At 35.0% G+C, this 15,806-nt stretch overlaps 1 protein-coding gene across 2 annotated transcripts; it reads left to right on the top strand.

Moving 5' to 3' along the window:
• Positions 1-2,829: 2,829 nt before the first annotated feature.
• Positions 2,830-8,910, top strand: LOC132052713 (transcription factor TGA9). Of its 2 annotated transcripts, none has more exons than XM_059444365.1 (13): positions 2,830-3,060; positions 3,144-3,305; positions 3,398-3,489; positions 3,830-3,915; positions 4,110-4,307; positions 5,000-5,044; positions 5,164-5,223; positions 5,303-5,380; positions 5,475-5,523; positions 6,245-6,516; positions 6,874-7,095; positions 8,267-8,409; positions 8,526-8,910. In XM_059444365.1, exons 2-13 carry the CDS (start codon positions 3,175-3,177, stop codon positions 8,611-8,613), a joined length of 1,464 nt encoding a protein of 487 aa, XP_059300348.1. In that variant the 5' UTR covers positions 2,830-3,060; positions 3,144-3,174; the 3' UTR covers positions 8,614-8,910. The 2 variants fall into 2 exon arrangements, with proteins under 2 accessions (XP_059300348.1, XP_059300349.1); XM_059444366.1 differs by having other exon boundaries at positions 2,832-3,060; positions 3,144-3,287.
• The last annotated feature ends 6,896 nt before the right edge of the window (positions 8,911-15,806 follow it).

Below are 15,806 nucleotides of genomic sequence, written 5' to 3' on the forward strand. Positions count from 1 at the left end.
TAGCCATAGGTGGTGTTTGGACAGTTTTTTGGGGGTTTTTTTTTGGTTGGATTTAGCCTTTGGTATGAAAATTTGCATGGCCAATAATCAACGGGCTTTAATAATTTCTACTCAAGAATTATTCCTTCTTGAGCCAAGAGTCTATCGGAAATTTCTTCAACCTCTTAGGTAGGGGTAAGGTTCTAGCGACACTCTACCCTCTCCCTGCACCCCACCATGTGAGAATATACTGGGTATGTTGTTCTTGTTTGTACTCAAGAATTATTCCAGGCACAATGGGCGTTTCTTGAGAATTTTAAACTTAAATAAAGCAAGAAGGTTTAAGAACATTATTTTTTTGGTTTTTGGCATGATAATTGAAGGCAAAGGTATACCTAATGCAATTGCAAACAAGGGACCCTATATATTATAAAATCCACTTCAATTTCCCTTGGACTTAATTGTGAGCAAGACAAACAATATTTTCTTATTAAAGAAAAAAAAAAGAATTTTGGTGTGTGGCCTGACTTTAGGTGATGAGAAGGATTGGATGTTGACCTATCAATGAGGAGGATAATACCAAACAAAGCCATTTCAAAACCTTGATTAGTTAATTATGAACACAGGTGGTAGTGGGCTTTATTTAAAAAGTTTTGGTTGATACTACCAAAAAGTTTTAAATTCATTTTACATATTTCTCTTAGGTTTGTAAGGGAGTAACTGCCAAAATAAAAAGCAAAAGAAATTATTTATTTATGCACCGTGTCTGCATCGAATCAATGAATGCAATTCGTATCTGTTGCAGATAAACTATTCATCGCTTAACCATTATTAAGTTACGTGTACTTTTAATTTTAAATTTGTAATTCTAAAAGTTAAATTACTTAAATTGGTGCAAACATCATAAATGAATACAGTCATATCTTTCTATAACTGCATCCGCACATAATAACACCTCTTTATAACAACTAATTTTTTCGAAACAGGCTTTTTATGTTATATTTTACTTCTCTGCAACAACATTTTACTTATAACAATAACAATTAATTTTATAACAATACGCTCTTTGTAAAATTACTCCTGTATAACAATTATCTTTTTTTTTTTTTTGTAATATAATAATTAGTCATCTTTAGAAAAATTTAATATCTATGATTACCAGTAATAAGTGTAGAGATTTTGATCAATTATTTAATTTGATACTTTAATATACTATATTTATGAAAGAATAATACATATGAATACATATTCCTAATCTAAAAATATCATTGTTTTCTAATTTTATTTATAAATATTTTTCAAAAAGGAAAACAAGCGTTATATCACCACTAAGATATTAGAATCTACGAAACAAGCTACAATTATAAATATCTTTCATCAATCTTGAAAGAATTTAATTAATTTTTAAGTTGATTTAAAATGTCCGCCTTAGAGCTTCAAACATTATACACTCAGTTATGAACTTGTTGAAATTATATTAACTTTCTTTAATGTTTAGTTAGTGAAGTATGCATATCTTTGAGATTTAAAATTTAAATAATTTTGTTAGTACTTTTATAATATTAAAAAATAAGAAATCAGATTTTATGTATTTTTTTTGCCTATAACAATCAACTATTATTTAAGTGTCAAATGTTGTTATAGATGTATACAACCATTCTCTATAACAGTAAAAAAAAATTCGAACATTCGAACACAACGATGCTGTTATAGAGAGTTTTGACAGTATAACTATATTTTGCCAAAAAATAATCCCGTAACTTTAAGTTATTTATTTGCTCGTTTCTTTTTTCGTGAAATAAAACTAATCCTTATTCAATCAAGCAACTACATCTTAATTTCAAACATTTTATCATGATTCTTCTATAAATTTTATTATCCTCAAATCCATCTTATTCCTATATTGGTAAAATTATTGTTTGGTGGCTTTTGTGTCAGTACTTACAATCAATTTTTGGAGACTAGATTATAAATTCCAGTAGAAATAAAAAATTTCTTCTAATTTATTTAAACTTTGATTAGCAAAGCTATCCGATTCAGTGCTGAAATGTGACAAGTATTTAATGAAATAATCAAATATACACAAGTTTACTCGAACACTACCCTTATGCATACTCTTCCGTCCCATAATAAGTGTCATCTTAGCCAAAAAATTTATTTCATAATAAGTGTCACCTTAAGAAATCAAGACATAAATTGACTAATTTTTTTCAATTCTACCCTTAGATAATAATTTAACATTTAAATGATGATTGAAAAAGCTACATAATAACTTGGTATCGTTAAATTCTCAATGTCAAAAGATTTACTTTTAGTGCATGCTCTAATTAAAAGATAAAAGTAAATTATTTTTATTATATAGAGATAATTTGATAAACTTCACATTCTATTATTAATTTTTTAATATGCATATTTTTAGCTAAAATAACACTTATTATGGAACGGACGAATGCAAATATTACAAATCAAACCATCATAAGTACTCCTACCTTTTATCTCATCACAAGTTTGGTGGTCTGTGTTAGTAGTACTTGCAACTCTGAAATGGTAGAAAAGGGCCAATGAGAAACAACAGGCGGTTAGGGAGAGAGAGAAAATGGAGTAGGAGTCTGATCTAGTAACCCCACCCCCATAATGTCCTTTTCCCTTCATGTGTAAAATTTTGTCTTGTGCGTTTTCACTACACATTAAAAAAATATTTTTTTGTTATCAAACCCCACAAATAGCCCTGAGAGAACAGGTCTGCGAAGGACAAGATTTTCTGTACCATAAGATTAGTTTCAAATTTGATAATCATTACAATTGATTACAACAGGATGAGGGAGATATAAACCACCCCCAAAAAAAAAAAAAACAGAACTATATTAGATTAACTAGTTATAGAGAAGGAGAGAAAGAAAGCAGCAGCTTAAAATAAAGACCAATAAAAGATCAATAAACTGGACCCTCTGTCTACATATATTATGCTTTCACAATAAAGCTTTGATCTTTACTGCTTCTTACTTGCTTTTTAGTCATTAGCGTCTAGTTCTCATTTGGTTTTTGCTCCAGAAGAAGACTTTGGTTTCTTGAGGTGAAAAGGTACAAAAGTTTTAAGCATCTTTCTTTGGTTTTCTGTTAGTACTTCAAATTAAAAGCTAACATCTTTCTCTTGAAACTTTTAGTTTCATCAAGAATGGTCTGAAAGTTGTTTGCATGGCGAGTCAAGGAATTGGAGAGACTGGTTTAACAGATTCAGGGCCATCACACCACCACAATATGCCATATGCAGTTTTTAGAGGGCTAAATCCTGCTAGCTCAAGCTTCATGTACCATTCTACTCCCAAGTATATCCTTTTTTTTTTTTTTTGCTCCTATTTTCCCCTTAAATTTAGCATTTCATACTTCTAACTGGGGTTGTTTATTTTTTGTGTTATAGTAATCAAGAAGGACCCGGTTTTGATTTTGGAGAGCTAGAAGAAGCTTTTGTACTGCAAGGATTTAAGATCAGTAATGATGAAGCTAAAGCATGTATGATTTTTCTCTCCTTTTTCTGACGTTTGCATTGTATAACCAACCCTTTGAATAAGTCCATAGAAGCAAGCCTCATTAAGGGGCTTACCATTTCCAATATAGTAATCATTCTTTTGCAAAAGAGTTGAGTGGCGTGGGGTTTCAAACAAGGAAACATCAACTCCTTGCATGATTTACTGACTCCATAACTGCAGCTAAAAAGGAAAAAAAAAAAAAAGGGGGGGGGTGGAGCGGGGGAGATTAGGTTCCTCCCTTATATGATTTTTTGAAAGTTTTTTTCCTTTGTTCCCTTTTTTACGCTGATCCTTGAAGATTTTGCTTTTGTGATTCTGTACAGCTTTATATGCAGCAGCCACAGGGAAGCCTGCTGCAACACTGGAGATGTTCCCGTCTTGGCCTATGAGATTCCAACAGACCCCAAGAGTACTTATTTTCTTTCCTTTTTAAGCTTATCCTTCTTTGACCATATTGTTTTAAAATTGTCCTTTGTGCAATACAAGCTTGGACTTTTACTCAAAATAGACAACTCTCTTTGGAAGGCTTTATAATGAAGGTGATATGTAGATGATTTTGCACAACATTTATATCTCTTTCTTGCTTTACCTTTTTACATACAGGAAAACTCAAAATCAAGAGAAGAGAGTACTGATTCAGGTTCACTTTCAAGTAGAGCTCAACCCCATTTTGAGCCAGAATCTCCCATCAGTAGAAAGGCCCTTGAACAGCAAGAACAACAACAGCAACAGCAACCACTTCAAGATATGGCAAGTCATAATCCAACAACTGAACTAGTTTCCAAGTCCAACAGTGAAAAGGTTTTTCTCATAGTTCTTTATCTTCTCTTCTATTATTGTCACATCCCAAGATCTCAGGAAAGAAGGTGGAATCTTTATTGTGGCTCATAATTAACTCTTACTCCTTTCACTGTTTGTATAGACACAATCACAAATCCCAACACAACTGCAAAAGAATACATCAAAGACACAGTTTTCTGATTTTCTGAAGGATTCTCTGTTACGAGGAAAAAAAGAGAGAATCTTTACAGTACTTCTTAACTTTTTTTCCCTTATGTACTATTCATAACTGTAGTTTAAGCTCTATTTTCCCCAGAACTGTAGTTAACTCCTTGTCCTTCAGGCTTTTAATCTTTCTTGGAATTGGAAAAACCAAATTTACAAGAATGCCAGGTGATTAGTTCATGTAAACATCATCAAATGTTATTCTTAACACCATAACATCAGCAATAGTAAATGCCTCGTCAGTGGACATGTTTGAAAATTACAACTTTGATTCTGTCCAAAATCCCTACGTCTGAAAAAATGAATATGCCTTTTTTGACACGCTATACTTTTTAATTGCTTAACAAAAAGGACTTAGATTGAAAAATAAGGGGAATATATCTAGCTTCACGCTATTGAAGTATGGAGTATTTTATAAGTATGTCTACTCTACAAGATAATCAACAACATTAATATTATACTTAAAGTAGTTTCTTTTATATTTGTAGAAAAAGGGTGCTGCTTCAACCTCAGAGAGGATACTTGATGCTAAGGTGGTGCCACTATTTTATCTGCATTTGCCAAGAACATACAATTAATTTATCTTGTTTCCTAATTGGACCTTGTAAAGTTATTAAACAGACATTTTTTTTTAATTTCTTGTTTACTGCAGACATTGAGACGTTTAGCTCAAAATAGAGAAGCAGCAAAGAAAAGCAGGATAAGAAAAAAGGTATGACTATTCTCTTGCTTCCCATTATGAAGTCTCTTTCACATTAACATTATTATTGTTACTATTTGCATTTGTGCAGGCTTATGTACAACAACTAGAAACAAGTAGGATAAGACTTTCTCAGCTAGAACAAGAACTTCAAAGGGCTAGCTCTCAGGTTGACAATATTTTAAAAATGACTTTTTATTATGTTAGAATAATTAATGCAAGTGGGTGTTAAAGATTTTTCTGCTGATTGTTGTGGCAAACAGGGGATTTTCTTGGGAGGTGGTACTGCTGCTGGTTCCAATATCAGCTCTGGTAAGTATTGGACTATTATCGTATTCATTTTCTCAACCAACCCATTGCTTATGGGCAACCAAGAAATAAAAATTTAACTTATACTATATACATTAAGAATGTAATTAATTTTTTGCCTATCAGCACAGTTTTAATTCATTATGGTTCAGAATTTTGACTATAAGCAGCATCCAGAATTTGTTGCATGTCTGAGTCTTTATAAATCTTGGCTAGTAGCAGACAAAACAACTTGAGTTTGACTACAGAAAGTTTGTCTTTTTCTTTTTTGTCCTCCTTTCTGCATGCTCTAAGGACATTATATAGTATGTAAATATCAGAATACTCCACCTGTATTATATCAGTAACGTTTCCTTTTTACGATCTTTTGCTATGAAAAATATAAATTTACTTCCTCAGCTCCAATTTATGTGGCGTCTTTAGGATTTCGAAAGTCAAACCAGTTTCTCTTTTGACCATCTTTTCATATGGCCTGTGAAGTATTTTAAACGATCAATTATTGTGACTTATAATATTTCTTTCGTAGGTTTCAAATATGTAAATTTTAGCTAAAAAAACTTAAATATTTACTTTCAAAATTTAAAACTTTGACTCTCTAAATCTGAAAGGTGCCACATAAATTGGGATAAAGGGACTACTGTTTACATGCCAACGCCATACAATTGCTTAAAATTAGAACCTTTAGTAAAAACATTGTGACAAAGATGTTCATTTTATGCTGCAGGTGCTGCAATATTTGACATGGAATATTCGAGGTGGTTGGAGGATGATCAGAGGCACATGTCCGAGCTTCGAACTGCATTGCAAGCACATTTATCAGATGGTGATCTTAGATTAATAGTTGATGGTTACGTAGCTCATTACGATGAAATTTTCAGCCTGAAGGGAGTCGCAGCAAAAACTGATGTGTTTCACCTAATCACTGGAATGTGGAAAACTCCAGCTGAACGCTGCTTCCTTTGGATGGGTGGCTTTAGGCCCTCTGAACTTATCAAGGTAAGTGTCTTGTAAATGTTAGTTGTGTTGAAAATAGTAACTTAAATGTTTAGATGTCTAGGTTTATATATTTGGTGTTATCCATATGACTATTAGGAAATCTAGGTGCATGAATTTGATGATTTCAATGTGGAAGTTCATATTACGTGTGTGAAACTATTTAGTAGTTTTTATGTCTGAGCTTGTCTCTCTCCCTCCCTCTTCCATCTTTGTGCCCTATGATATTATCAAGGGTCCGCCTTATATTTCCAACAAGTTGGACTGATTTTTTTTTCTTCTTTTTTTCTCGTGTGTGGATAAAAATCAATATACTTTTGTTGTTTATAATGATATAATTTTTTTTGTGAAATTGAGCAGGTGTTGATTGGACAATTGGACCCTTTAACAGAGCAACAAGTAGTTGGAATTTATAGCCTCCAACAATCTTCTCAACAGGCAGAGGAAGCCCTTTCACAGGGACTGGAACAACTCCAACAATCTTTAATTGATACTGTTGCCACTGCTTCTCTCAATGATGGCATGCATCATATGGCTCTTGCATTGGGCAAACTTTCCAATCTTGAAGGATTTGTTCGTCAGGTAACATTTGATCCTGAATTTGTTCAATTAGCATATTCATTTTTGTCTGATATGATTCTCTACGTGGATTTGAAGTGCATATATATGTGTCACAAGGCCAATTTTCTATTGTTATTTCGGACTACATTAAGCTTAAAATGTTCAAAGTCGATATTTATATTAAGTTTGCACCTATTGTCACGAAACAGTACTAGTCCAGTAATACTACTCTACATATAAATGTATGTGTGACTTGTATACTTCAGACAGGAACTTAGTTAAAACAATACTTCATACTGCGAATAGTTACATGCTATTTGACTAGTTCCATGCTAACTGATTATCAAGATTATACCATTTGAAGATTAAGACTGCACGCATGCTTGATATGTCATATATAGTCCTTAATATTATCATATTCTATATTGTAACATTTATTTAACTGTATACGTATCCGAAAGTGATAGGTGTAGCCATAGTAGAGCTATCAGGAAATTAAACAAATTACAAAAATTATGTCAACATATTGTTATTTTAGTTCAAATAATGGACAAAATACAACTTATTTAATGATTGGAATATTCCAAGGCTATCTCATACAACTATACAAGACAACTTGAAGTGTTTCAAACTTTCAACCATTTTAAACAATTTAAAGATTATGCCCTGGCTGCCCGACCTATGGGTCCATTTCAAAATTCTAGTTGATTGTCTTGGGTTTGATTTAGATATTTTATTTATCAAATTTTTGTCTCCATTGTATGCATTATTTGGTATATATGATGATGTCATAAGTTGAGATTAAATTAAGCAGTGACGATTCATATAGCCGACTCCAATTTACTTGATAGTGAGGCATATATAGTTATCGTTGTTATATTGTTGGTATCATTTAATTCATAATGTTGGGCTATTGCACTACAACAAAATATGCTTTTAGCGGTAATTAATTTGCGGCAATAACTTAATTGTCGCTAATTATATTCTAGAATCAATTATTACCGGCAATACCAAACTTTAGCCCTAATAATAAATGTTGCTAAAGGCTTTAGCGACCTTGGATCTAATGGCATTAACTAATTACTGGTAATTGTTTTTATGACCATAATTATTGCCGCTAAAAGAAAAATATATTGCCACTAAAAGCCTCTTTTGGTGTAGTGTTTGACTTCTTTTTTGTTCATAATTCCAGGCCGATAATTTGAGACAACAAACGTTGCATCAATTACACAGAATATTGACGGTTAGGCAAGCAGCCAGATGTTTCTTGGTGATTGGAGAATATTATGGTCGACTTCGTGCTCTAAGTTCTCTATGGGTATCTCGTCCACGAGAGTAAGATTCTATAATTAATCTTGTGATGAAAATTTTGTCATTACAAAAATTGGACAAGGAAAAATAATGTCTTTCAAGTTAGTATTATGATCTTGTTTTAATTATATATGGTTTAGGACACTGATCGCGGATGATAGTTCTTGTCAAACAACAACGGGGTTACAAATGGTACAATCCTCTCAGAACCACTTCTCAAATTTTTGATCATATCATTCTTAGCCAGATAAATGTCTAGTTGATGATGATCAAATTGTATTTCTGAGAACTACCAACTTAGACGAGTAGAATTTTCCTTTTTTCTTTTTTACCTTTATTCTTTTATGCTGTTAGGTTCCTGGTATCTCCATGTTATTATTATCTTGTAAATGTAAGGAATTAAGGTTATGTGCGTGAGGAAGTTACCTTTGAGGGTCATTTGGTTGAAAATCAAGTTATTCTAGGATGATTATCAGAATTATAATTTTGAGATTATAACCAGAATTATCTATTCCACGTGGAAAATGTCGAGCAATAGCTGTGAGATCATATGAAATTTTTATTAGCACCTTTATTGTTTTGTGGAAAAGGACGAGAGGAGGAAGCTGACTCAATTGTCTTTTTTCGAAGTATTCTAATGAGGATTTAGAAAGATGGTTGGTTGCTCTTAATTTCTGTAAAGTGGTTGAGAAGATTATTTTAAAATGGAAGGGACAAAAAGGAAAGAAGCAAAATTATTAGTTGAGTAAAATTGTCTCTTGCAAATTGGAGATATATGATACTAATATGTAGGAGCTGAGGGTGACTTGCTCTTTGTGTGCATGAAGAGACTATCAATATTGTATATTTTAACAGATGGATGGAGAGTGAACTTGCTTCTTTTTATTTTTTCATTTGTCCAAGATTTAGTGATTAAAGTTATCTAATACTTATGGTGAGGGGTGGAGTAGGGGAGATTGCATATACAAGTATGGCACAGACGTAGCAACACTTGTGGATTCTCCATTGGGAAAGAAACAAATATTAGTTGCTATGAATACCTAATTCATCCACTCCCATGAATATGAGGAAGTTGGTTGCATACTTGCTATTTTTGACCTTTTCTTTTTCGTTTCAATATAAATTCATCAACTCTTAGGTTGGTGACAAGGAAGATAGGTGGCTATCAAAATAGATTTTCAACTTGCTGTGACGCTTCAAGGGTCAAGAAATTGTCAATTTTTTTGTTTAGGTTAGACTCGCACTAAACTCATATTTCGAGAAAATTATAGTACCCAATTGTACCAACAACGTAACCAATTTGACAACAATAAAAATTGTAAAAACTTAAATAGAATTTACGAGTGAAATGGAAGAAAAATTGTAGAATACATTTTAGAATAAAAGAGGGTTGGAAAATAAAAGGAACCTTTTAAGGAAAAGTTAACGACGACAACAACAACATAATCAGTGTAATCTCATAAGTAGGGTCTGAAAAGGTAGCGTGTATGCAGCCTTACCCTTACATTGTAATGGTAGAGATGTTGTTTCCGATAGACAATCTATATGTGTAAAATGAGAGTAAATTTCACTTTAACCGCCTTTAAGTCTTAGGTGCAGGAACCTATTATCATTTTTGGGGGGAAAATTAGATTTAATCCTTAATCTTATAGGGGTAGGAAACAATACTCAATTCACCTTTTGAATAAAACAGTAAACCCGATTGATAGTAATTTTTTTTCATCCCTTTGATCTTAAATTCAACAACAAAAAAAGTGATTCAATCATGAATTTAAAAAGGTCGCCTTCATTTCTGATGGATTTTTATCAAACATTTTTCTCAAAGTTGATAGATATTTTAAGTTGTTCTATTAAATCATTTTATAATTAACTACTCCACTACTTTTGATTGCCATTATGAGAAATTTTTAGACTAAACTATGAAAATATAATTAATTAAAGGGGAAAGATGGCATTACCTGTCATTATCCGCGTGCTTTCGCTTACTGAGTTAAATTTTTATTTGTACCACCAAATGATTATGACCTGTCTTGTCCTATTAAAATCTCATGTCGTTCTAGTAATTAAAGTTTTGCCTTAATGATATGCTAATGATGCTTCCATTGGTACTGATTTATTTGGAGGTCCAAAAGTAAAAACAGCGCCAATGTTGATGTTTCTACGGTATTTCTCTCTTTAACCTAACTACTTGCAAAAACATGTATATGTTCTTAGACGGAAGGATTCAATCCTGAAAATCCATTGCCTTACTACTTCAGAGCACGTACTCAAATCGCTAAGTAATATTTGTTATATGATAAATTATTGGCTATCTGGTCTCCCGACTGATTCTACTATTAAGGCCCACACAAAGACAATAACTCAAACCAACATGTGCAGTGCTCTTTTGGACTCGTGTAATTGCAGGGTTTTCCCTTCGAATGAGTTGGTCTTTAATTTTTGTCCTTTAAAATCGGACTTACTCCAAGAGGGGCATAAGTTCTTTAAGGGCACAGGCATAACTTGTGAATATTATTATGCGTAACTTATGCCTTTTAGGCATAATTTCTATTTTGAAGCGCAAAATTTAAAGACCAGCCAATTTGAAGGATAAAATCAAAGACTAGTACAAAATATGGACAGAAGTGCAAATGACCCCATTGAGTTTGGAAACAAGTCCGCGAAAATAATTGAGCCAAAACGAACAATATTGTGCATCTCTTAATTGGGCTGTTGTGCAACAGGTTTTGACATCTTGAGTTCAAATCAACTACGAGTACTGCATATTAATGTTTGTTACGTATGCTCTCAAATTTTGGCATCATAATTTTCTGTAGCCTTCATTCATTTTTTAATTCTAGGGGGGCAGAAAAGACAACTAATTAACTAAGCTAGAAATGTGATGATTAATTAATTTTCTTATTATATTTTGTCCGAGGCTAATGATTGAACAGTTGTAAGCATTTCAACGATTTTGATATATAAATTAATAATGTTAAGATCTTTATTATTGTCAAGTGTCAACTAATTGATTCTGTAGAGGAAATCTACAGGTTCTTATACACCTAATAGTAGAATGATCTAGTGCAATTTTTTTCCCCTTTTTTTTGTTATTTGGAATTTGGAGCAAATATGATTGCAGCAGCTCACCAGACTTTCCAAAATCAAACAAATACATAAGGACAAAAAGAGGGTAGCGAACAAATCCTACTTTATCACCAACAACCCATTACTTACAAAAGTCAAAAATAAAATAAAATAGCTAAAGAAAGGGGAAAAAAAAGGGTAGCGACTCTATATTTCATTTTTCCATTGCTGATAATAATAATTTTGACATAATAATTGTTACGGGCTGCCTTCGTTGTGCCTTGGCGCCCATAACCCTTGCGCGTGCCAAGCGGGCCAAGCGAGTGTTAGTCGCACAGGTGACGTGCGCAGACGAGTGTCAACTGTGCAGGCAGTCTCAGCCACGCATGTGACGTGCGCTGACGATGGGCTCCGAAATGCGAGAGCCAACAAGCATCTAGATATGTTGTATTGCATATCCTAAGAGTGCCAAGGAAGTTTAGCAAGGATCTGGGATGAGCCCAAGGGCCTTGTCGGCAGACGACCGGCCACGTGCGAGCCTGAGTTTCTGTCCCGTGCATTTCCGAGCTATGGATGGAATCTTGGTATTTAGGGTGAGAGGACCCATCCTAGGATGTTCAGGAATGTGCTTACCAAGTTTGGCGTCATTTGATGATCGTTTACCCATGAGCTTGACTTAGCCAAGAAGCAGTGTCAGTGTTGAAGCTTTCGAAGGCTATATCTCGTTCCACGAGTATGGGGATGGGATGAAAATTCATGGAGGATTGAAGGAAGTCAAGAGAAAGAATTAGGAACAGACGGCGCCTCATTTGGAGTTCGGAAGAGTGAGAAAGGCCCATCATGAATCATGATTCTCTGGCAAAAGGATGTCCAGTGGAGAAACTTGGGTTTATTGCTTTAAAGCATATATAAAGGGGGCAGAGGTGTCTAAAGCTCAGCCAGCCTCCTTCGTGTATGCTGTCGGCCAGTCGCACCAAGTGAGCAACCTTGAGGGAGGACCTCAAGGGCTTGCCTAGGCATTTCAGAGGGGTCCCACTGGTATCCATACGAGTTAGGCAACTCTATGGACAGCGCCACGCCTGCGGGCCAGCGTTGGGCACACAACGAGTGCCGAAGGCTTGACGTATGAACTGATTATGCCCCGCAGGCTATCCTTATAGATGTTAAAGACCTCCATGCTGATTGAGTACTCGAGGCACCACTCTTAAGAGCCTCGTGTATTGACTTGTGAGCTTGACTTGGTTTCAGCCTTGCAAGCAAGGGTCCGTTGGCCTAGACGTGCAGTCGTGGGGTAACGCCGCACTACAAGAGATGGAAGTATGTTGCGAGGGCTATGTTTGCCAATGCCATGAGACAATCATGGACACATAAAAGAGGACTGCACATGACAAAGGCTAAAGATTGGAAGTTCCCCTACTCGGGCACGACATAAGGCAATTGTCAAGCTTGAGGATTGGACTGTGCACGCGGGAAGGCGACGCTGTTATCGATCGGCGAAGGACATGCGTATCGTAGCCAACCCAGTGTGCGCGTAGATGAGACTGACATACAAGAAATGCGCCACAGCATGATAGACCTTTGACATCGAACCAGGCCGCGCAAAGCCTCACGGGCGCAAGCTTTCATCACAGTGAGGCACGTGGTCGTGCCAAGAAAACCTGGGATAAAGAAAGGTCAAGGCTTATAGTCAGGTGGGACTATAGGCACACCGGCCATCTCGTGTGCGTGCCGCCAGGAGGAGAAATCGGCCGCGACATAATTCATGGCACGGTCGAACCGTGACATGCCAACAAAGCCTCTGCAAAGTATACAGCAATCTAACTGCAAACTATTTGAGCAAACTTATTGGGGCACAATTATCTATTGGGCCGTCAAAAAGGCTGGCCCATCCAGCCCTAGTGAGTTGGATGATGTAACAACTTAGTCCAGTCCAACTCTTAATTCGGAAGGCCTTCAAAATGCTAGAGGTCATTTGACGATTGTTCTTCAAAGGCACTGGTCTTTAATAATTGGCCCTCAGATTGGTGGTCATTAATTTTTGTCCTTCACTAAAAAATTCTTGGTTTCGAGTTTGAACCCCCGCTTAGTCAAAAATTAAAAAAAAAAAAAATCGCAAGGCAAAGTTTGGATTCGCAAGGCAGAGTTTCAAACCTCTGCCTTAAGGCCTAACTTTTGCCGAATAGGCCTAAGTTTGCTACAAACCTCTGCCTTGCGAAATTTCTTTTTTTTTTTTTTTTTTTTACTGAGCTGGGGTTCGAACCCAGAACCTCGGGGTATTAAGCGAAGGACAAAAATTAAAGACCACCAATTTGAGGGGAAAAAACTAAAGACCAATGCCGTTGAAGGGAAATCCGCACAAAAAATTAAATGCTAGTCCATCCCAACTCTAAGCGGGTCACCGCACTAGGGTGTAAATTGCCCTTATTCAGTGGTGGTCTTTCATTTCTCCCTTTGCATAAAACTCCTGGGTTCCGGGTTCGAACCCCGCCCATTCAAAAATTTAAAAAAAATGGCAAGGCAGAGTTTGACTGCAAACTCTACCTTATCAGGTAGAGTTTTGCCTTCAAGCATAAGGCAAAACTTTACCTTATGGTAGAGGTTTGCATTAAGACAATTTTTTTTATTGTTTTTACTCAGCTGGAATTTTGCAAAACTCTGCCTTAAGGTCTAACTTTTGCTACGAAACTCGGCCTTGCGAAATTTTTCTTTTTTTTTTTACTGAGCCAAGATTCGAACCCTAAACCTCAAGGTATTTGGTGAAGGGAAAAAATTAACGACCAAAAGACCACCCTTGAATAAGGGTATTTGTGTGAATGATCCGTAATAAATTAGTAATTAATATTTATTTTTATGTTTGATCTCACGGGTCAGTCCAACCCAACATCTTGAGGTTGTGGGCTAACTGGGAGTGGGAAATTTGCTTGATTGCGCTTATTCGGGGGTGGTCTCTAAATTTTGTCCTTCAAATTGCCGATCTTTAATTTTATTCTTCGCCTAAAATACTCCGAGATTCTGGGTTCGAACCCCGACTCAGTGAAAAAAAAAAAAATTGCAAGGCAGAATTTGGTAGCAAAGTAGGCTTATTCGAGGCCTAATTTTGGCCTAAAAAAAAAAAAAATCTGCCTTAAGGCAAATTCTGCATTAAGGCAAACCTCTACCTTAAGGTAGACTTTTGCCCGATAGGCCTGCTTTGCTATAAAACTCTGCCTTGAGAATTTTTTTTTTTTTTACTGAGCGGAGATTCGAACCCAAAACCTCGGAGTATTTTCAGCCACTTTTTTATTGCAATTTGAGGGATAAAAGTTAAAGACCAGCGCCTTTGAAGGGCAGTCCGTGAAAAAAAAAAATGACTGGGTTGGGTTTAGTAGCTTCAAGTTTGGATTGGGCTAAGAGAACATAGCCTAACCGTATCCAACTAACAGGTCGGCCGGTTGGTTTGAGTCGGCCCGTGCGAAGCTCATTTTGACGGCTGTTAATAAATTACTTTTTATTCATTACATTTATTCATTATTAAAGGCCATAGACTTATTGTGCTTATTACTATTTTACACTCTTTTTAATTTGAAAATAATACACCTTTTTTGTTTTATACATATCCCTAACATAGAATTAAAAAGAAAATTTAAAAATACCATGATATTAAGTAAGTAGTAAAACGAAAGAGAATTGATAATCTAATGTGTAAAATAAGCATTTTTAAAAGATCAAGTGGGACATGAGGAGGAAGATATTTTATCGATCAAAGTTACAAGAGGACTTTGATTATTAAAACAAAGTTGGAAGGTGTAATCAAATACCATCTTTTGTAGAATTATCAATCCATATCTATCATAAAAGAGTTAAAGATTATTTTTCAAGTGAATGATAGTGTGAATATCAAGTGAATGATAGTGTGAATCTCTTTCTACACTAATCAATGCATAAAATCTAAAACTTTTTGCTTTTGGAACGTGAAAGTGAGTAAAGTGGCTTATATAGTTTGCGTGTCTTGATAGTTGATGCACATAACGTGTTTTAAGGCAGGCACTTTCCGTATGGAATCTGTTTTGTCACAAATGGAAATCCTTATAGCGACATGCCTGTTTACCAAACAATGGAAACTTCCTACTTGATTAATAGAAAGGAAAAAACAAAATAAAGAATGAAGTTTCCTATTTGCAGAAAGCTCAACCTAAGTCCCTTTATCTGTCTTAATGCTAATAGATACAAAAAGATTCTCTCTGCCTTACCCAACGTAGGAGTAAGGTCTGCGGATACCCCGTCCCCCCTAGAACCCATTTATAGGATCACACTGGATATGTTGTTGTTGATGATGATGAAGAAAAGATACAAAACGATTAAAAATTGTCAAAACA

Source organism: Lycium ferocissimum, chromosome 4, assembly GCF_029784015.1.
Source record: "Lycium ferocissimum isolate CSIRO_LF1 chromosome 4, AGI_CSIRO_Lferr_CH_V1, whole genome shotgun sequence".
Taxonomy (NCBI): Eukaryota; Viridiplantae; Streptophyta; class Magnoliopsida; order Solanales; family Solanaceae; genus Lycium; species Lycium ferocissimum.